Source organism: Pristiophorus japonicus, chromosome 21 (genome assembly GCF_044704955.1).
Source record: "Pristiophorus japonicus isolate sPriJap1 chromosome 21, sPriJap1.hap1, whole genome shotgun sequence".
Taxonomy (NCBI): domain Eukaryota; kingdom Metazoa; phylum Chordata; class Chondrichthyes; family Pristiophoridae; genus Pristiophorus; species Pristiophorus japonicus.
The window spans coordinates 61,685,741-61,707,230 of NC_091997.1; the positions used below are offsets into that span (position 1 = coordinate 61,685,741).

The 21,490-nt window shown below is 48.0% G+C and overlaps 1 protein-coding gene across 3 annotated transcripts in view; it reads right to left on the reverse strand.

Moving 5' to 3' along the window:
* LOC139234017 (thrombospondin type-1 domain-containing protein 4-like) overlaps positions 1–21,490 on the reverse strand; it is a 343,337-nt gene that overhangs the window by 269,316 nt on the left and 52,531 nt on the right. For all 3 annotated transcript variants that reach the window (XM_070864853.1, XM_070864851.1, XM_070864852.1), the window contains one exon: positions 4,125–4,261. In XM_070864853.1, the coding sequence (XP_070720954.1) occupies positions 4,125–4,261 (137 nt within the window). The remainder of the gene's footprint in view (positions 1–4,124; positions 4,262–21,490) is intronic.

The window sequence follows — 21,490 nt, forward strand, 5'->3', positions numbered from 1 at the left end:
TCATGGTATGCAGCACCACAGAAATTTCCCACCCCGTTGTTTAGTTTCACTGAGATCATGACGTCAATCGTCATGCAACGCTCCGCTACTGTCCCGGATGCAAAATTTGGGCCCAGCGCTTCATTAAAGACCCGCCCCAGGAAACGGCTGAAAAAGCAGGCAGTAATGGCAGCATATTTAAATGGGGGAAGCAGGGTCCTACATCGCAGGGCACATTGACTGCAACGGTTGCGCATATCACGCTGCATGAAGCTCCGGCTTGCAAACGACACTTTTATCTGCGATTACAGTGCCCTTACAACTTCAGTGAGAAAATTTAATGGGGACATTACTAGTTCGTCAGCGTACCATTCTCCATGCTATTTCCAGGCGGCATCAAGCTAGAAGAAGGGCTCTTGGCCATGTCTGCCCCGGGATGAGGAGAGGCCAATGATGTCTGGGGAGGAGGGCTTGCCCTCCATGGGTTTACAGGCACCAACACTCATACCTCCAGCACTCTGAGGAGCAGTGTATGAGAAGGCTGTGCTTCTGAAAGGAAGTGCTGATAGAGATATAGGCAGACCAATGCCTGCACCGCTCTGGAGGCAGCCTTCAATACTCCCCTCAACAGGTATCCGAATACATCGTGGAGTGCTGCATGTTGTACAGTTTGGCCATCATGAGGGGCCAGGCATTGCCCCTGGGGATTGCAGGCCCACCTCTGGAGGAGGAGGACGATGAAGAGGAGCCTGGCAAAGCCCCCAATGGATAGCCCCCCCATCCACGCGGGACGTCGCACGTTTCCAGCTCATAATGGACCAGTTCTCCTCAATGAAGGCAACGGTGGGATGGAGCTAATACTGGACACGTTACATGCCCCCATAAAGGCACATCTCCGGTGAGCGGTGGAATGATGCACAAGATACCAATGGCAAAGGATAAATCATAACTTTTACTACAACAAAGTAACAAAAACTTCCCCCACCAAAATAAAATCATACAATATACAACGTTATGCTCAGGACAGCAATGAAGTTCCTTAAATCAACAAAACATTTTTAAACGCCACGATTTTCAGCTGTGGCACAAAAACCTCCTTGTGTAAGGCCTAATTTTGCGCCCCGATCAGTTTTTGTCGAATTTTGCAGTCTCGGGCGCAAACTTCTTTCCGCCACCATTACCGCCCGAAATCTCAGAAGTCGAAATTCCAGCCCAATAATAACTCTGCTGCTTCATAGTGAATGGCCTGAAGCAATATAATTTATAAAGATCAGGGCAATTCACGGTGGAACAATACTTACAGAAACAAGAATTCTATCAAAAACCTGAAAAACTTTATACAAAGGAAAGCCAAGAAGTAAATGACATTAGAAACATCGATCAACAGGCCCATGACATCTATGCAGGGTAACTGCAACACAAAGAGCTGCCACTAGAGAGCAGTGCAGTACCACGTACAAGGAATTGCTGCCACACGTAAACAAATCCACGCCAGGCATCTTCTACCCCTTCAATTGGAGTTCAAGACTGGAATATCGGGTTCTTCACTGAAACATCTGTAAACTCATGTGGAAGCAAGTCATCCTCATTCGAGGGACCGCCTATGATGATAACATTACAATAATCGCAGGGAGATTCACTGAACTGTGAAATTGGCAAAAACATCAATGCAGTTTTTTTTTATTTGAAAGTGTGTACACTTTAACATTGATTGAATCAATTGTTGTGCAATGCTATTCAATCAACTTCTAAAGGGGGTACCTTTAATTCCTTTTCATCAACTGTGCTAGACCCAGCAATCAGTGTTTACAATTATGAAAAACATGTGGCTTTCATGCCTAAAGTTATGTGCTGGTGAATCACAGAAAGCACCTGCCCATTGTCAATCAACGGGAGAGTTACAAACATACCCATCAGCAACATCGTGTTTATAATTTGCCGTATTTTACTTGACCCATGTCCATTTTAATTTTGATGGGAACACTGGATATGCAGATGATCAGACTGGGAGGGACTTCAGCCAACTGTCAACAGGTTGATCAAATACCAAAGGAACTGGACAGATCAGGGAGCTGGGCTAACCACTTAATGTCATGAGGTCGGGAAAGGATAATGAACAGCGGCAATATAAACTAACTGGAATTATTCTATAGGATACAACACAGGAGAATGGTTTGGGAGTGTTAATAATACAGGTAGAATGTTCGAAATCCCGAGTTCCAAAATCAGGAATTGTCTGAAAACCGGACATTGTGCAGATTGTAAGAGTAGTTGTCCAGAATCCGGAACTATCTCCCCAAAACCGGACTTTTAAGCTGTACATACCTTTTTCCAAACATGAATCCAAAAAAATACGCAAACCAGCATGGTCCAGCCTGGCCTCGGGGTTGCCAAATTTGGATGTTGGATGTAATGCTCCGAAATCCAGAAATTCACCAAACTCGGCCCAAGAGTTTCCGGATTCAGGACGTCGGATTATCTCCGAAATCCGGAAAAACCTGAAAATTGTCCACGAGGTTTCCGGATTCGGGACATCGGATTTTCTTCTCCGAAATCCGGAAAAACCTGAAAACGGGAATGGCGTCAGTCCCGAGGTTTACGGTTTCAGGACGTTATTCCTGTATCTGTAACAGCAGTGACACCATCAGCACAGTGTGTAGCAGCAGACAAGGTTTCAAATAGGATCTTCGCTGTCGAATACTGCACACATCTCTAAGTGCTTCTGAACTTGAATGGAGAGCTGGTCCAGGCTCCCCGAAGCCATCTGTACAATTCTGGTCACCGTAATAAGAGAGAGAGAGACCCAGGCATTGCAGAGGTGCAGGGAAGGGCAATTAAATTGATACCTGGTCTGAGAGAAGTCTGATAGTTACTGATGAATGATATTCCTAGACAATGGAATTGGCGAGTTGTACGACAGCAGTCTTTCCAATCCTGTACAGTCTCCGGTTTATATTCAATCCTTTCCCCCTGTGACTGCGTGAGTTATGATCAACTTGAGGCACCTTTACCAGAATATCCCAAATTCGAGAAAATATCAAGCTTCCATCCAAAAATGTGGTAAATGTAACAGCTGGTCGTACAAGCAGGTTCAACCTCATATGAGGTAGGCAAAAGCTAACGTCTTTTCATATCTTTAATGACATCACCTTCTTTACTCTACATTCTACAGAAACCATGGAGTAATTTTAACCCCATGGGGTTGGTAGAGATGTTAATATTTTTAAATGTCAACCCCAACCTGCCTCCAACTTCCTCAGTTATGGGCGTAACAGGCGTACAGCCAATACGTTCCCAGGAGGCGGGTTAGCTATTTCAATATTATAATGTGTCTGGGAGCCTCACATTTAACCTTCTTTCCATATTGAACCCTGGCTGACTGGGTTTCCCAAGCCTCGGGAGGCAAGGGCAGCTTCAGGAAAAGGCTAAGGGCCCTTACATAACTGCTTATGGGCCAGGAGGAGTAAGAGGGCTTCCCCTCCCCCAGCCTCCTACCCCGCAATCTTAACTGGGATAATAGGAACATAGGAGCAGGAGTAGGCCATTCGGCCCCTCGAGCCTGCTCTGCCATTCTATAAGATCACGGCTGATCTGATCTTGGGCTCAGCTCCACTTCCCCGCCCGCTCCCCATAACCGTTCACTCCCTTATCTTTCAAAAATCTGTCTATCTCTGCCTTAAATATATTCAATGACCCAGCCTCCACAGCTCTCTGGGGAGAGAATTCCACAGATTTCTCCCCACCTGCCCCCTCGCCTCCCTCTCTTCCCCCCGCTCCCCCTCCCCTCCCCACAACCCCCACCCCCAGCTTGCCAAACCCTATCAATATTCAGGCCCATCTCTTGCTTTAATAGCCCTAAAAAACCTCCCCCCCCACAATGATAAACAAATAAGAATGCCAGACAGATCCTACTGTGACATTTAACAATGAGCAATACCAAGCACGTACCGCCATATGTTGTGTCCTTTGTCACAATGTCATGTATTCACACCGTGCAGTATATCAACTAAACCTGTAACCAGCAAATACTATCCAAAAATAAAACAGGAGCCCAAAAGTTGTGAATATCCACACCGCATCCTCCATCCTCATTCGCTGTAAATGATTACGCCTGATGACTGCTATAGAGACGTGGCAAGGCTTACCTTGCATTGTCCTGAGACACACAGAGACGTTGCATTTCGGTCACAAGGTGTGCCATCGATTACTTTCTCAGCCTGACGTACGTAGAAGCGATATCCGCTCGCCCTGCAGTTCAGTTCACATTTCTGATGGCCACGGACTGAAAGAAAGCAGCGAAACAGGGCAAGAAAATTAATTACAATCCAACCTCCGCCCCACTGGGGCAAGACATTAACTATAATAAAACCGTAAGACTAATGGAAACAAAACATTATTTAGAATCCTATGCAAGTCCAACAAGCAAAATACATCAATTACAAACCAACCTCACGTCTAATGGGGGAGAGAAATGAATTAGAATCTAACTGCATGTTTAAAATATCAAATCAGCAGGAAGACAATTCACGCAATGTATTTTAGGAACTATGAGCGGTGCTGTAGGTTTGTCTACAGCTGAAATAATTATTTTTTTAAATTTAATTTTTATAATTAATAATAAAGCCACAGTGGAATCGGAGCGTTTGGTGCATAATGCAACGGGTTTGAATCGCACTTTTCCAACTTTCCCTTTATCTCCATCTACGACTTCATCCCTCTCCCGAGCCACTATCTGAGACGGAATCAGACCCTTCACAACCTTGGCATCCTATCTTACCCTGAGCTTCATTTCAACCCCCATATCCTCTCTGTCTACTTCAACCTTGGCAACTTCACCCGTCTCTGCCCCTTCCTCAGCCATCTCCTGCTGAAATCCTCATAGATGCCTTTGTTACCTCTAATACACGACAATCCAATGCTCTCCTGGCCAGCGTCCAATCTTGTATCCTCGCTCTGCTGCCCCGTGTCCTAACTCGCACCGAGTCCCGCTCACCCATCACCCCCTGTCCTAACTCACACCGAGTCCCACTCACCCATCCTTGCTGTGCTCACTGCCCCGTGTCCTAACTCGCACCGAGTCCCACTCACCCATCACCCCCTGTGCTCACTGCCCCGTGTCCTAACTCGCACCGAGTCCCATTCACCCATCACCCGCTGTGCTCACTGTCCCGTGTCCTAACTCGCACCTCGTCCCATTCACCCATCACCCTATGCTCGCTGTCCCGTGTACTAACTCGCACCGAGTCCCGCTCACCCATCACCCCTGTGCTCGTTGCCCCGTGTCCTAACTCGCACCATGTACCGTTCACCCATCACCCCTGTGCCCTGTGTCATAACTCACACCAAGTCCCGCTCACCCATCACCCGCTGTGCTCACTGTCCCGTGTCCTAACTCGCACCGAGTCCCGCTCACCCATAACCCACTGTGCTCGCTGCCCCGTGTCCTAACTCGCACCGAGTCCCGCTCACCCATCACCCCCTGTGCTCGTTGCCCCGTGTCCTAACTCGCACCATGTACCGTTCACCCATCACCCCTGTGCCCAGTGTTCTAACTCACACCAAGTCCCGCTCACCCATCACCCCCTGTGCTCACTGTCCCGTGTCCTAACTCGCACCGAGTCCCATTCACCCATCACCCCCTGTGCTCGCTGCCCCGTGTCCTAACTCGCATCGAGTCCCATTCACCCATCACCCCGTGCTCACTGTCCCGTGTCCAAACTCGCACCACGTCCCGTTCACCCATCACTCCCTGTGCTCGCTGCCCCGTGTCCTAACTCGCACCGAGTCCCGCTCACCCATCACCCCCTGTGCTCACTGCCCCGTGTCCTAACTCGCACCGAGTCCCGCTCACCCATCACCCCCTGTGCTCACTGCCCCGTGTCCTAACTCGCACCGAGTCCCGCTCACCCATCACCCCCTGTGCTCACTGCCCCGTGTCCTAACTCGCACCGAGTCCCGCTCACCCATCACCCCCTGTGCTCACTGCCCCGTGTCCTAACTTGCACCGAGTCCCGCTCACCCATCACCCCCTGTGCTCACTGCCCCGTGTCCTAACTCGCACCGAGTCCCGCTCACCCATCACCCCCTGTGCTCGCTGACCTACATTGGCTCCCAGTTCTGCAGCGCCTCAATTTTAAATTATCCTCATTTTCAAATCCCTCCACAGCCTGCCCCTCCCTATCTCTGTAACCTCCTCCAGCCCTACAACCTTCCAAGATCTCCGCGTTCTTCCAATTCTGGCCACTTGCGCATCCCTGATGTTCATCGCTCCACCATTGGCAGCCGTGCCTTCAGCTGCCTGGGCCCTAAACTGGGGAATTCGCTCCCTAAACCTCTACCTCCTTCTTCTCCTGTAAGACGCCCCCTAAAACATACCTCTTTGACCAAGTTCCCTGTCCTGTTGTTTCCTTATGTGATTCGGTGTCAAATTTTGTTTGATAACGTTCCGGTGAAGCGCTTTGGGACGTCTTACAACATCAAAGGTGCTATATGAATGTAAGTTGTTGTTATTTAGGTCTATAAAGTAAATCCCATCAATGGGAGGTAACTGGGATTCAACAGGCAGCACTACAACAGTGGCTACAATTCTAAAGTACTTCATTGGCTGTAAAGCACTTTGGGAAAGCCGATGTTCACAAATGTTGCGACATAAATTCAAGTTGTCCTTGTTATTCTCCATGTTACCAGAGAAGCTACTGAAAAACACATTAAGCTCATGGACAAGGAAATGGAGCACATATCTATCAGAAATATCATCTGCCTAACCTGAAGAGGAAGTCTTTACACAGGTCAATGTTATAAAGTTTGTTGGATTTGGTGACGCACAGCAAAAACTCTCGAGGTGTGTTCTACTGAGAAATTGTAAAATGGCTTCCCATGGATTCGCCCAGCTCTGCATGTGACAGATATTAAGCAGCTTTGCTGCAGTTTGTAAGATAATCCAGAGCTGTCATAGAAACATAGAAAATAGGTGGAGTAGGCCATTCGGCCCTTCGAGCCTGCACCGCCATTCAATAAGATCATGGCTGATCATTCGCTCAGTATCCCTTTCCTGCTTTCTCTCCATACCACTTGATCCCCTTAGCCGTCAGGGCTATATCTAACTCCCTCTTGAATATATCCAATGAATGGCATCAACAACTCTCTGCGGCAGGGAATTCCACAGGTTAACAACTCTCTGAGTGAAGAAGTTTCTCCTCATCTCAGTCCTAAATGGCCTATCCTTTATCCTAAGACTATGTCCCCTGGTTCTGGACTTCCCCAACATTGGGAACATTCTTCCCGCATCTAACCTGTCCAGTCCCGTCAGAATCTTATATGTTTCTATGAGATCCCCTCTCATCCTTCTAAACTCCAGTGAATAAAGGCCCAGTTGATCCAGTCTCTCCTCATATGACAGTCCAGCCATCCCTGGAATCAGTCTGGTGAACCTTCGCTGCACTCCCTCAATAGCAAGAACGTCCTTCCTCAGACCAGGAGACCAAAACTGAACACAATATTCCAGGTGAGGCCTCACTAAGGCCCTGTACAACTGTAGTAAGACCTCCCTGCTCCTATACTCAAATCCCCTAGCTATGAAGGCCAACATACCATTTGCCTTCTTCACTGGCTGCTGTACCTGCATGCCCACTTTCAATGACTGATGTACCATGACACCCAGGTCTCGTTGCAGCTCCCCTTTTCCTAATCTAACGCCATTCAGATAATATTCTGCCTTCGTGTTTCTGCCACCAAAATGGATAACCTCACATTTATCCACATAATACTGCATCTGCCATGCATTTGCCCACTCACCTAACCTGTCCAAGTCATCCTGCAGCCTTTTAGCGTCCTCCTCATAGCTCACACTGCCACCCAGTTTAGTGTCATCTGCAAACTTGGAGATATTACATTCAATTCCTTCATCTAAATCGTTAATGTATATTGTAAATAGCTGGGGTCCCAGCAGTGAGCCCTGCAGCAACCCACTAGTCACTGCCTGCCATTCTGAAAAGGACCCGTTTATCCCGACACTCCGCTTCCTGTCTGCCAACCAGTTCTCTATCCGCATCAGTACATTACCCCCAATACCATGCGCTTTGATTTTGCACACCAATCTCTTGTGCGGAACCTTTTCTAAAGCCTTTTGAAAGTCCAAATACACCACATCCACTGGTTCTCCCTTGTCCACTCTACTAGTTACATCCTCAAAAAATTTCAGAAGATTCGTTAAGCATGATTTCCCTTTCATAAATCCATGCTGACTTGGACCGATCCTGTCACTGCTTTCCAAATGCGCTGCTATTTCATCCTTAATGATTGATTCCAACATTTTCCCCACTACTGATGTCAGGCTAACCGGTCTATAATTACCCGTTTTCTCTCTCCCTCCTTTCTTAAAAAGTGGTGCTACATTAGCTACCTTCCAGTCCATAGGAACTGATCCAGAGTCGATAGACTGTTGGAAAATGATCACCAATGCATCCACTATTTCTAGGGCCACTTCCTTAAATACTCTGGGATGCAGAATATCAGGCCACAGGGATTTATCGGCCTTCAATCCCATCAATTTCCCGCCCAATAAGGATATCCTACAGTTCCTCCTTCACACTAGACACTTGGTCCCCTAGTACTTCCTAGTACAGAAACGAAGTATTGGTTCAATTGGTCTGCCATTTCTTTGTTCCCCATTATAAATTCACCTGAATCCAACTGCAAGGGACCTACGTTTGTCTTCACTAATCTTTTCCTGTTCACATATTTATAGAATATGATACCACAAAGAACTTCCCTAAATACTACATAGAACTTCTAAATCTCTGCTATCCAGTCAAAAATATTATACATGGCATCCAAACCGAGCATTGCCAACTGTGGTTGGTTGTATTCCTGGAGATTTTGTCACATGATCTCCCACCTCTAACCAGTTCCAGTCAAACATCCCAACATTTTTATAACAAATAAACAAAGCTGTTCAAAAATAATGCAATACATTTGTCAGCCCCCCGATGATTGTTCTCCTTGGGTGGTTGCAGCAGAGTCCGCGAAATTAATCTTTAATTCCTGGAGACTCCAGAGACTCCAAGAAAATCCCGGAGAGTTGGCAATCCTATCCAAACCACTTGTTGTCCAGGCTAAAAATACAAAGTAGGAACATTGGACACACTGACAGAGTTTGGTGTGCACTGTGCAGAGACACAGCCTACATGTAGTTGCACAGAGGACATTGACTTGATCTGTGCACTGTGTACCGACTACATGGGACAGTGTGTGTGCTAATATAGACTGTATACTGGAGTGTCACTTGGTACACAGACCTGCAATTTGCTGTGTATACAGAGTGGTCTGTGTGCTGTTGTAGAGAATGACTCAGTCGATGTACAGTTTGCACTGTACACGAGAGAATGGGGAACAGATGATCTTTGCAAAAAAATTATCACTGAAAAGGCTTCAAAATGTAAAAGTAAATGCAGTTTTCAAGTAGCCATGACTTCAACATGTGCACAAATGTACAGTATGTTTAAAACTTCAAGTGTGTTATTTCCTGCATGCAGGCCAATATAATCTGTTGAAACACCTCAATCAATTAAATTAATGAAGCTAAAAGCTTATGGACCTCACTGGAGACAATTAAAAGTAAGCTATCTGCCCAAGGAGATCCCAGCTTCATTCCCAAGTCTGTGCTGTGTTTGCTGATTTTAGCCACAGCAGCACAATAATTGGACTCGGTGTCTTGGGTTCAGGAAAGGGTTAAAAAAATAAAGTCAAGCTTCCTGTTCAGTACCACCTGCTGAAAAGTGCACATTAATCGCAGACAAGATCAGACACAGCTGTGGTGCACCCAAATACCAAATGACCTGCCAATACTCGTTGTCCGTCTCACATATGAAGAATGGCCATAGGCTAAATACTGGAGGACAACTGGAATGTGTGGAGCTGGAACTCCACAGGTTATGAGTCAGTGTCTTCAGGAGAGGAAGGGAAACAACTGGAAAATAGAAAAATAAATTCAGCAATAACATTGCAAGGACACAATTATTATTTCCTTGCTCAGCAGCAGTATCACAAACTGCAGACAGAAAGTTCAATTCTCTCCAAAGTTATGTTTTTGTGTTGTAACATTATCGATTTTCTGATTGTTTGTTGGCATGTACTGGTTTTGTGGCTGACTTTCAATACGAGAGAGGAAATGTACACATACAAGCCACGTCTGGGTTATAGGGGCCCGGTTACAAAAACTGCAGAAAGTGTGCTGGCGTGGAATGGCAGTTTTACCTGAAAATATTGGGGCTGAATTACGCGGCCCTTATGGGCACGTAGGGGCCCCACAAGTTCCGGGTTTAGGCACGCATTGCGCATGCACCTAAACCTGGAACTTGTGATCTGTCGAGCATCCACTGGTGGAAACTTGAGCTATTTGCCCAACGAATGCCCGTGAAATTCTTACACCTGATAAAAACAGGTGTAAGGCTTTTAAAGGACAGAAAAATAATTATTTTTCAATAATTTAAACATTTAAAAACCTGTGAAATAAGGTAAGTTTATTTTTAGACCCTTTAAAATATGTAAATTTATTTTTCAAAAATTACATTTTTGTTTTAAATAACGAACTAAATTCCATTTTGATTGATTTTAAATGTGATTTAAAAAAATTATTTTAAATGTTTATGTATTTTGGGGGTATTCCCATTCATACTTATGGTGATTCTATTATACAAGTATGAATGGGAATACCCCTACTTTGATTGGCTGGGCCGGCCCATGTGATCCCAGGGACGCTTGTGAAATGCCTGCACTCCTGGGATACGTGGTCCTCTCCACAGGCCTACACGTAGAGGCCTAAGACTGCAAGTCACCGAATCGCCCAGACCACCAGGTAAGTTTGTGGATATATTTCAGGTTGGAGGCTTACACCCGCAGGAAGCCTCCGACTGCAATTTTTGCACCAATGAAAAATGATGATAAAAATAACGGAAGAAACACTATGGGGTGAATTTTCGGCTTTGGTGACGGTAATGGCGGTGGGGCGGTCCTGATACTGCCTGGAAAAAGTTTGCGCCCTCGTCTGCAAATTTTGCCAAAAAAATGAGATTCCACGATCAGGGCACTAAATCAGGCGTTACACAAGGAAGTTTGCACGCCCCAGCCAAAAATCACGGCATTAAAAAAGGTCGGCAATTTGCACATGCGCAGATGCGTTTGAATTTTCCTGGAGCGCAGGCGGGACTTTAGGGCGGGGCGGTTTCCTGCATACATGGACAGATGACCCGGCCCACTTCTGAGACTTCGGCAGAGATGGCACAGCAAGAGGGCAGGCAGCAGGCCAGAAGATTCTCTGCAGAGGCTGCTGAGGCCTACGTGCAGGTCATTGGAAGGATGTGGTCTGCGCTCCATCTGGTTGGGGGAGGGAGGCCGTTACCAAAGAGAATCTGACGGGAGATTGCACAGATGGTGTCAACGGCAGACACAATGCCTCAAGAAGTTCAACGACCTCACGAAAGTCATCAGGGCGAGTACCCTTCACATTTATGTAGGCCTGCCATGTTTCCCAAGATCAATGTCTCACACAATGTTAAGTCTTTGATGGAACTGTTCCTTCTCAATGTGTTGCAGGCCAGGGTGTGGGTTGTAGGATGCTGCAGAAAGCGGAAAGCTCACTTCTCCAGCCATTCCCTCTGCATTCAGGATGCACATAATCTCTTGTAAAGTAATCACTGTCAAGTCTCCTCGCACTCCATTCCCACTGCGGACATGCACTGCATTATCACCCTGAGCATCGATGCTCACTGCCTCTCACCTACTCCCAATCTTTGAAAAACCTCACAACAGCCACACATATTGAAGTGAAGACATTTGTACATCCACAGTGGCAGCTATTGAACTATGGAAGACATATGTGGCACAACAGGAGGTGGACCCTTACTGATCCCTTCTTATTGTTCTTATTGCAGGCCAAGCTCTCCCACAAGAGGCAGGGGCAACGGCGTAGCAGAGGCCGACAGCCTGAGCTGCTGGAGCTCACTGATGTGGAGTGGTGAGTCTTGGCCCTCATGGCCGAGCCCCCTTCAGGTAGTGAGGGTATGTAAATGGAACACGCGACTGATGTGACTTCATTGACCCTGAATATGAAGTGGCCTAGCCCCTTTACATGTACATGTGAATGCCACCTTCCTGCCCCCTCCCCTGCTGTTCTTTTCTGCTTGCAGATGACCAGCCGCAAGCACAGCAGCTTCTCGGGAGCCATCGCCATCTGGTCACGGGGGCGATAATGAGGGAGGGGATGAAAGTGTGCTGCCTGAACCTCACAGCCCAGCAGTCACCCCGTCTTCCAACACTCCGTCTGGGCCGAAGTCTCTTTCCCGGGGTTTGAGGACTCTGAGGCTCCTGGTCCTTGTGGCCTACAGCAATGTCGAGCGGGAGGGGAAGCTCGCAGGCCAGCTCCCCAGAGGGTGAGTCGGCACAATTCTCCTGCTGAAGAACAGGCAGACGTGGACCTGGACTTGGTGGCAATGTCCAGGGAGAACACGGAGATGCAACGCGAGCTCCTGGGTGCACTGGGGAGGACCCCGAGAGCATAGACAAACTTGCTGAGAGTATTGCCGAGGCTGCCTCACGCATTCTCCCTGCATCTCAGGACTCCAGCGAGGCTATCCCTGTACACTCAGAGGCAGGTGGCCTCCAGCAGCGACAGAGAAGTGCCAGAGTGTGTGATGCATACCTTTGATCATCTCGCAGCATCGATCACATCGCAGGCACAAGCTACGCTGCAGTTTGCTGATGTCATGTGGTCGCTGATTGGTGCCATTCTCCCCGTCTTGCCCACTGTCCAACGGGGAAGTGACGGTGTCAAAGCAGACCAACAAGTTGTGGTCCAGATACTGAGGCCCAGCCCCACCTGTGTGTCAGTGGTTCCCAGGAAATGAAAGGTGTTGTCCTTCCTCAGGATGACAGCATTTCAGCACCACTAACTAAGAACATAATGTTGTGTATGCAATAACTGTTAGACTGAGTACTGTTTAACTCCAAGAGGTATAACCTTGGCTCTGCTTTATTAAGGCCCAAAGTGACTAGCATACAAAATGGCTGGCCTTTTATACTTGGGCTGCACACACCATCTAGTGGCTAGTGATCCCAAAAGTACATACATGACACAGATGTTTAAGTGAAACACTGCGCTCTAAGACCATCCCCTGCATCTTGGGCCGCAAGATCATTTGCATGCTGTGCATTAGAACATAAAAATATAAGTAATAGGAGCAGGAGTAGGCCATACAGCCCCTCGAGCCTACTCCGCCATTTAATACGACCATGGCTGATCCGATCATGGACTCAGGTCCACTTCCCCGCCTGGTCCCCATAACCCTTTAATCCTTTATCGGTTAAAAAAACTGTCTATCTCAAGTCTTAAATTTATTCAATGTCCCGGCTTCGACAGCTTACTAAGGCAGTGAATTCCACAGATTTATAACCCTCAGAGAAGAAATTCCTCCTCATAGAAACATAGAAAATAGGTGCAGGAGTAGGTAATTCGGCCTTTCGAGCCTGCACCACTATTAAATATCATGGCTGATCATGCACTTCAGTACCCCTTTCCTGCTTTCTCTCCATACCCCTTGATCCCTTTAGCCGTAAGTGCCACATCTAACTCCCTTTTGAATATATCTAACGAACTGGCCTCAACAACTTTCTGTGGTAGAGAATTCCACAGGTTCACAATTCTCTGGTGAGGCCACACCTGGAATACTGCATACATCCAAGTTTTAAATGGGCGGTCCCTTATTCTTATTCAAGTTCCAGTGTCCCCTATCAGTGGAATCATCTTCTCTGCATCCACCTTGTCAAGCCCCCTCATAATCTGATATGTTTTGATAAGATCACCTCTCATTCTTCTGAATTCCAATAAGTAGAGGCCCAACCTCCTCAACCTTTCCTCATAAGTCAACCCCCTCATCCCCGGAATCAATCTAGTGAACCTTCTCTGAACTGCCTTCAAAGCAAGTATATTCTTTCATAAATATGGAAACCAAAACTGCATGCAGTATTCCAGGTGTGGCCTCACCAATACCCTGTATAGCTGTAGCAAGACTTCCCTGCTTTATACTCCATCCCCTTTGCAATAAAGGCCAAGATTCCATTGGCCTTCCTGATCACTTGCCATACCTGCATTCTATCCTTTTGTGTTTTGGGGGGCACAAATACCCCCAGGTCCCGCTGTACTGCAGCACTTTGCAATTTTTCTCCATTTAAATAATAACTTGCTCTTTGATTTTTTTTTCTGCCAAAGTGCATGACCTCACACTTTCTAACATTATACTCCATCTGCCAAATTTTTGCCCACTCACATAGCCTGTCTATGTCCTTTGGCAGATTTTTTGTGTCCTCCTCACACATTGCTTTTCCTCCCATCTTTGTATCGTCAGCAAACTTGGCTACATTACACTCAGTCCCTTCTTCCAAGTCGTTAATATAGATTGTAAATAGTTGGGGTCCCAGCACTGATCCCTGCGGCACCCTACAGATTGCCAACCCGAGAATGAACCATTTATCCTGACTCTCTGTTCTGTTAGTTAGCCAATCCGCTATCCATGCTAATATATTACCCCCAACCCCGTGATCTTTTATCTTGTGCAGTAACCTTTTATGTGGCACCTTGTCAAATGCCTTCTGGAAGCCCAATACACCACATCCACTGGTTCCCCTTTATCCACCCTGTTCGTTACATCCTCAAAGAATTCCAGTAAATTTGTCAAACATGACTTCCCCTTCATAAATCCATGCTGACTCTGCCTGACCAAATGATGCTTTTCCAAATGTCCTGCTACTGCTTCTTTAATAATGGACTCCAACATTTTCCCAAACACAGATGTTAGGCTAACTGGTCTATAGTTTCCTGCTTTTTGTCTGCCTCCTTTTTTTAAACAGGGGCGTTACATTTGCAAATTTCCAATCTGCTGGGACCTCCCCAGAATCCAGGGAATTTTGGTAAATTACAACCAATGCATTCACCATACACCTTACATGGTCCACACCAGGGCCAGAGAGACTGTTTCCGCTGATTCTGAGATGCAGCAGTCTGTAGCCGGGCCTTCCAGGCCCAGGGATGGTCCATAGCATCGTCAAACGCCATCTGCCCCCTAACACAGCAGCCCTCAAGCAGCCTTGCTGTAGGCACTGAAGCAGGCGTGGGAGGGGGATGAAGGGAATGGGCGGGGGTGGGGGGGGAGGGAATGTCAGGGTATGTCCCATTAAGGGGTGGCAGATGCATTGCTATATTAGGAGAACGCCCGTAAATCATTGTTTTTGAGAAATGCACTTGTTGTTTAGTTACTTGCAGCAGGACGCTGTTTATTATATTGTTTGGTTTTGTTGGTTTATCATTTGGTCTTAAGGGGGATTGTTTGTTACTTGCTTTGATAAAAATGTCACCTTGACCTTTTGCCGTTGGTGTCGTGTGTATCATTCCAAAGCTCAGAGTCGATGTGCCTTTATGTGGCCGATGGACCGGTATTAGATGCATCCTTCGGCTTCGTCCATTCAAGCGACCCGCTCCATTATGAGTTGGCGACGAGCGGCCCGCCACGCTGCCCCCGCCATGGATGGGGTAGCTTTGCAATTGGTGTCTCACCAGGTTCCCTCCGCCTGAGGTGGGCCTGCAATCCCTACTGGCAATGCCTGGCCCTCATGATGACCAAGTTGTATAGCGTGCAGCACACCGCAATGAATTCAGAGACCAGATGCCTCCAGAGTGGTTGAGGAATCCGACACACTGCTTGAGCACCCCAATTGTCTGTTTGATGATGTTATGGGTGGCTGCATGGCTCTCATTGTGGCACTGCTCGGCTTCTGCAGTGGGGGGGGTGGGGGGAGGGGGATCATGAGCCAGGTGGCTAGGCTGTATCCTTTGTCCCCAACCAGCCAGCACAGCCCTTCCCTTTGTCGCTGAAACATTCGCCCGCAAGATGGAAGCATCATGTGCGCTCCCTGGATAGCGGGCATTAACTGCGAGGATGCGCTGCGTGTGGTCGCACAACAGCTGGACATTTAGGGTTATGTATAACTCTGCATGGTTGAATGATGCTCGCAAGGCCATGTGTGTGCAGTCAATGGCTCCTTGAACCCTTGCCAAACCCACATGCCCACTCATCCTGGCTCTCCCTCCTTAGTGGGAACTTCATGGTCCATTCTGTGGGCGTACAGAGCCTTTGTAACGTGCCAAATGCAGCGATGTGTCGTGTATTAATACTGCATATGTCCCCTGCTACTGCCTGGAAGGAACCGGAGGCATAGGAGGCCATCGCCAGTCACCTTCACTGCGACAGGCAGCGCAGTCCTGTTGCCGCTGGTAGGCTGTAGGTCTGCCTGTAGGGGATGGCATATCTCCGTCAGCACTACTCCTCAGAAAGCTAGTGGAATGAGCATTGTGCCTGTAAACCCGTGGGGGATAAGCCCTACTCTCCCCAGACGTCTTTGGCCTCTCCTCGTACATGGTCAGCAGTCTTTCTTCTAGCTTGACGCCGCCTGGCAATAGCATGCAGCATGATACGCTGGCAAACTAGTATTGCCCCATTAAATTCTCTCACTGACCTTGTAAGCACACTGTAAAGGCAGATAAAACTACCGCTTTCAAGTCCAAGCTTCACGCAGCAAGCTGCAGGTAATGTGACCTGCGATGTAGAATCCTCCTTCTCTCATTCAATGTACTCACGGTGTACAACTTAGATCCATCGCCAATACCGTCCGCTGCATCCTGGGAACGCCTGTTTTTTCAGATGTTTCCTGGGGCGGGCGTTTAATGAGACGTTAGGGATGAATTTTGCATCTGGGGCGCTAGCGGGGCGTGACATGACGATTGACGTCATGATCTCAGTGAAACTACAGGGCGAGGCGGTAGGTTTTGGTGCCACCGCAACCGTGAGCCGAATTTCCCAGCGGGCAGTAAGAGCTGGACGCCCGCCGTTATGCCGAGAAACACCATTTACCACATCTCCGGGCGCAAACAGAGGCCTAACTGAGCCAAAAATTCAGCCCTTACCAAAAAAATGATACACTCCCCCACCTGCTCCCAACCCACCCAGTCTTGGGGGTTAAAATTCCCCCTCAGTCTCTGCCCACATTTTCTCCATTTCCCTCACTCTCAAGAGGGATAGATTTTCAACTTGCCATTTGGGCATAAAATGGACGTAGCAGATTGGCTATCCGTTAAAGAAACTGTCCAATTTTAATTTCCATTGATATCAAAAAATATTCTGAAAATGGGGAAGTTTCTGAAATGGGCGGCTAAGCCACATCACCAGACTTGCAGCAATGTCTCACTCCATCCCTCACTATATCTGTAATTTACTCTTTTCTCACCGCGATCCCTTATTTACATGCTCTACGTACGAGTATGTGTGTAAGTGAATAAACAGCTGAGGACACGTGTGGTGTATTTGTATCTGTGAGGGGAGTTTTAACTTGGAAGAGCGCATGGGATAGGATGCGGTTGGGGGTTTAAAACCGGCAAAAATCTCAGCGCATCAGGAAGCCGGCTCCAACCGGCCAACTTCAGCATTTAACTGGAGCACGTTTAGATGTTTGTGCACAGCTCCCCCTGTAGAGGCTTGTTGCCTATTAACATATGTAAATCACTCAATTGGAGCGATATTTCAACTGACTAGATGTTATTGCAAGCGATCCCTCTGCAGGTACTGTCCACGTCCCTTAAAAACCTGCCGTCACCCCTGTCCTCAAAAATCCCACCCTTAATTCCAGTGTCCTTGTAAATTACTGCCCCATCTCCAACCTCCCTTTCTTCTCCAAAATCCTTGATCATGTTGTCACCTCCCAAATTTGTCCTATCTTTCTCACAATTCCATGTATGAACCCCTCCAATCAGGTTTCTACCTCTGCCAAACCATTGAAACGGTTATTATCAAACTCACAAATAGCATCCTATGTGAGCATATAAACTATCCTTCCTCATCCCTCGCCATCTTTCTGCAGCCTATGATTCGGTTGATCACACCATCCTCTTCCAATGCCTCCAATGTTGTCCAGCTGAGTAGGACTGCCCTCTTCTGGTTCCACTCTTACCTATCCAATCATACCCACAGAATATCTTGCAATGGTTTCTCTTCCTGCTCCTGCACCGTTAATTCGGAAGTCCCCCAACGATATATCCTTAGCCCACTCCTATGTCTCATCTCCATGCTGCCCATCAGTGACCGTACATAATATGTCCTTACTATACAGTATAAATGCACACGAGGCCTATACTTGAGAGAAGGTCACTCTGTGACCAGTAACCTTTATTAGCCGGCACTGAAGTGGAGAAGATGGGTGGAGCTTCCCCTTTTATACCTGAAAGTCCAGGTTAGGAGTGTCTCCCACAAGTTCACCACCTAGTGGTCAGTGTTCTCAGTGTACTTGGGTCAGTTTATACATGGATTACAATGACAGTTGAATACATGACAACACCTCCCCCCCCGCCCCCCCACCAAAGTCTTATTGGGATCACAGGTTGAGTCTCTCTGGTGGTTTACGCTCTCTTGTAGAGCGCCTGAGTTGGGGCTCCGGTTGTTGGGCGCTGGCCTGAGTGTCTGCTGTTTGCGGTGCCTCAGGCCTGTCCGGACTGCCCACAGTGACTGAGCTCTCCTCCACTTGGTTCCGGTGTTCGGTCACCTGTGGTGGAGTGAACTCTATATCGTGTTCTTCCTCTGTTTCTTCTATGGGGTTGCTGAACCTCCTTTTTGTTTGATCCACGTGTTTGTGGCAGATTTGTCCATTGGTAAATATAACTACCAGAATCCTATTTCCCCTCTTTGGCAACCACAGTGCCTGCGAGCCATTTGGGCCCTGCAGCGTAATTGAGGACAAAGACATGGTCATTGACATCAATACATCACGCCCTCGCATTCCTGTCATGGTAGTCACATTGTGACCGGTGCCTGCTCTCAACAATTTCTTTCATGGTGGGGTGTATAAGGGATAACCTGGTTTTAAGCGTCCTTTTCATTAGCAGCTCTGCGGGTGGAACCCCTGTGAGCGAGTGTGGTCTGGATCTATTGGCCAACAGGAGGCGTGATAAGCGGCTTTATAGGAAACCCCCTTGGATTCTGAGCATCCCCTGTTTGATTATCTGCACTGCTCGTTCTGCCTGGCCATTTGAGGCCGGCTTGAACGGTGCCGATCTGACATGGTTAATACCATTTCCTGCCATGAAGTCCTGGAACTCGATGCTTGTAAAGCACGGGCCATTGTCACTAACCAAGACCTCCGGTAGACCATGGGCGGTGAACATTGCCCGTAGACTTTCTACCGTGGCAGAGAATGTGCTTGAATTGAGAATGTCACACTTGATCCATTTGGAGTAGGTGTCGACTACAACCAAAAACATTTTTCCCATGAAAGGACCTGCGTAGTTCACATGGATGCGTGACCATGGCTTGGCGGGCCAGGACCAGGACCAGGGGCTAAGGGGGGCTTCCCTGGGCGCATTGCCCAGCTGGGCACACGTGTTGCACCTGAGAACACAAAGTTCCACGTCTGCATCTATCCCTGGCCACCAAACGTGTGACCTGGCAATTGCCTTCATCATGACAATGCCTGGGTGCTCATTGTGAAGTTCTCTGATGAACACCTCTCTGCCCACCAGGGGCATGACTACTCAGTTTCCCCATAGTAGGCAATCGGCCTGAATCAAGAGTTCATCCTTGCGCCTGTGAAATGGTTTAAATTCCTCAGGGCATGCCCTGTACGTGGCTGCCCAGTCCCCATTCAGTGCACATTTCTTAACTAAAGACAGTAGAGGGTCTCTATTTGTCCAGACTTTAATCTGACGGGCTATCACGGGTGAGCCTTCGCTTTCGAAAGCTTCAACAGCCATGACCATCTCAGCAGCATGCTCGGTAGCCCCCTCAGTGGTGGCTAGTGGGAGCCTGCCGAGTGCATCGGCGCAGTTTTCGGTGCCCGGTCTGTGCCGAATTGTATAGTCATAGGCGGCAAACGTGAGTGCCCACCTTCTGTATGCTGGCCGACGCATTTGCAATTATGGCCTTGTTGTCAGCCAAAAGGGACGTTAGGGGTTTGTGATCTATTTCCAGCTCAAATTTCTGTCCAAACAGGTACTGGTGCATTTTTTTTTTTACTGCATATACACATGGAAGCGCTTCCTTTTCTATCATCCCATAGCCCCTTTCTGCCTGGGACAGACTTCTGGAGGCATAAGCTACCAGCTGTAACTGACTCTTGGCATTAACATGCTGCAACACACAGCCGACCCCATAGGACAACGCGTCGCACGTTAACACAAGTTTCTTACATGGATCATATAACGTTAACAGATTGTTGGAGCATAACAAATTGCGTGCTCTGTCAAAAGCCCTTTCCTGGCTGTCCTCCCAGACCCATTTGCGACCTTTGTGTAGGAGCACGTGTAGCGGCTCTAGCAGCGTGCTCAATTTGGGAAGAAAGTTACCAAAGTATTTCAGGAGCCCCAGGAACGAACGCAGCTCCGTTGTGTTACGGGGTCTGGGTGCTCTCTGGATCACTTTTGTTTTGGACGCAGTAGGTCTGATCCCGTCTGCTGCTAACCTCATCCCCAGGAATTCTACCTCTGGAGCTCGGAAGACGCACTTCGCCTTTTTCAGTCGCAGACCTACCCGGTCCAGTCTGCGTAGCACCTCCTTCAGGTTGTGGAGGTGTTCTTCAGTATCGCAACCCGTGATGAGGATGTCGTCTTGAAAAACCACTGTCCTTGGAATCGACTTGAGGAGACTTTCCATATTTCGCTGAAAGATCGCGGCGGCCGAGCGAATCCCGAACAGACATCTGTTGTACTCAAACAACCCCTTGTGTGTCGTGATGGTGGTCAGCTTCTTCGACTCACTCGCCAGCTCCTGGGTCATGTAAGCTGAGGTCAGGTCCAATTTTGAAAAAAAGTTTGCCACCGGATAACGTCGCAAAGAAGTCCTCCACTCTCGGTAGCGGGTACTGGTCTTGGAGTGACACCCGATTGATGGTGGCTTTGTAATCACCACATATCCTGACCGACCCATCCACCTCGAGCACCAGCACAATTAGGCTCGCCCAGTCACTGAATTCGACTGGCGAGATTGATGCCTTCCCTCAGCAGGCGGTCCAATTCGCCTTCTATCTTTTCCCGCATCACATACGGCACCGCTCTGGCCTTGTGGTGTACTGGCCTAGTGTCTGGGTTTATATGAATAACTACCTTGGTCCCCATGAAAGTGCCAATGCCGGGTTGAAATAATGAGTCAAATTTGTCCAGGACCTGAGAGCATGATACTCGCTCCACAGAAGAAATTGCATTGACATCGCCCCATTTCCAGTTCATGACAGCAAGCCAACTCCTCCTCAGCAGTGCGGGACCGTCCCCCGGGACAATCCAGAGTGGCAATCTGTTCTCCGAATCTTTGTGGGTCACGACTACCGTGGCGCTGCCTAGCACCAGAATGATCTCCTTTGTATATGTCCGTAGCTGTGCGTCAATTGGCAATAATTTTGGTCTCCTGGCCTTGGACACCCATAACTT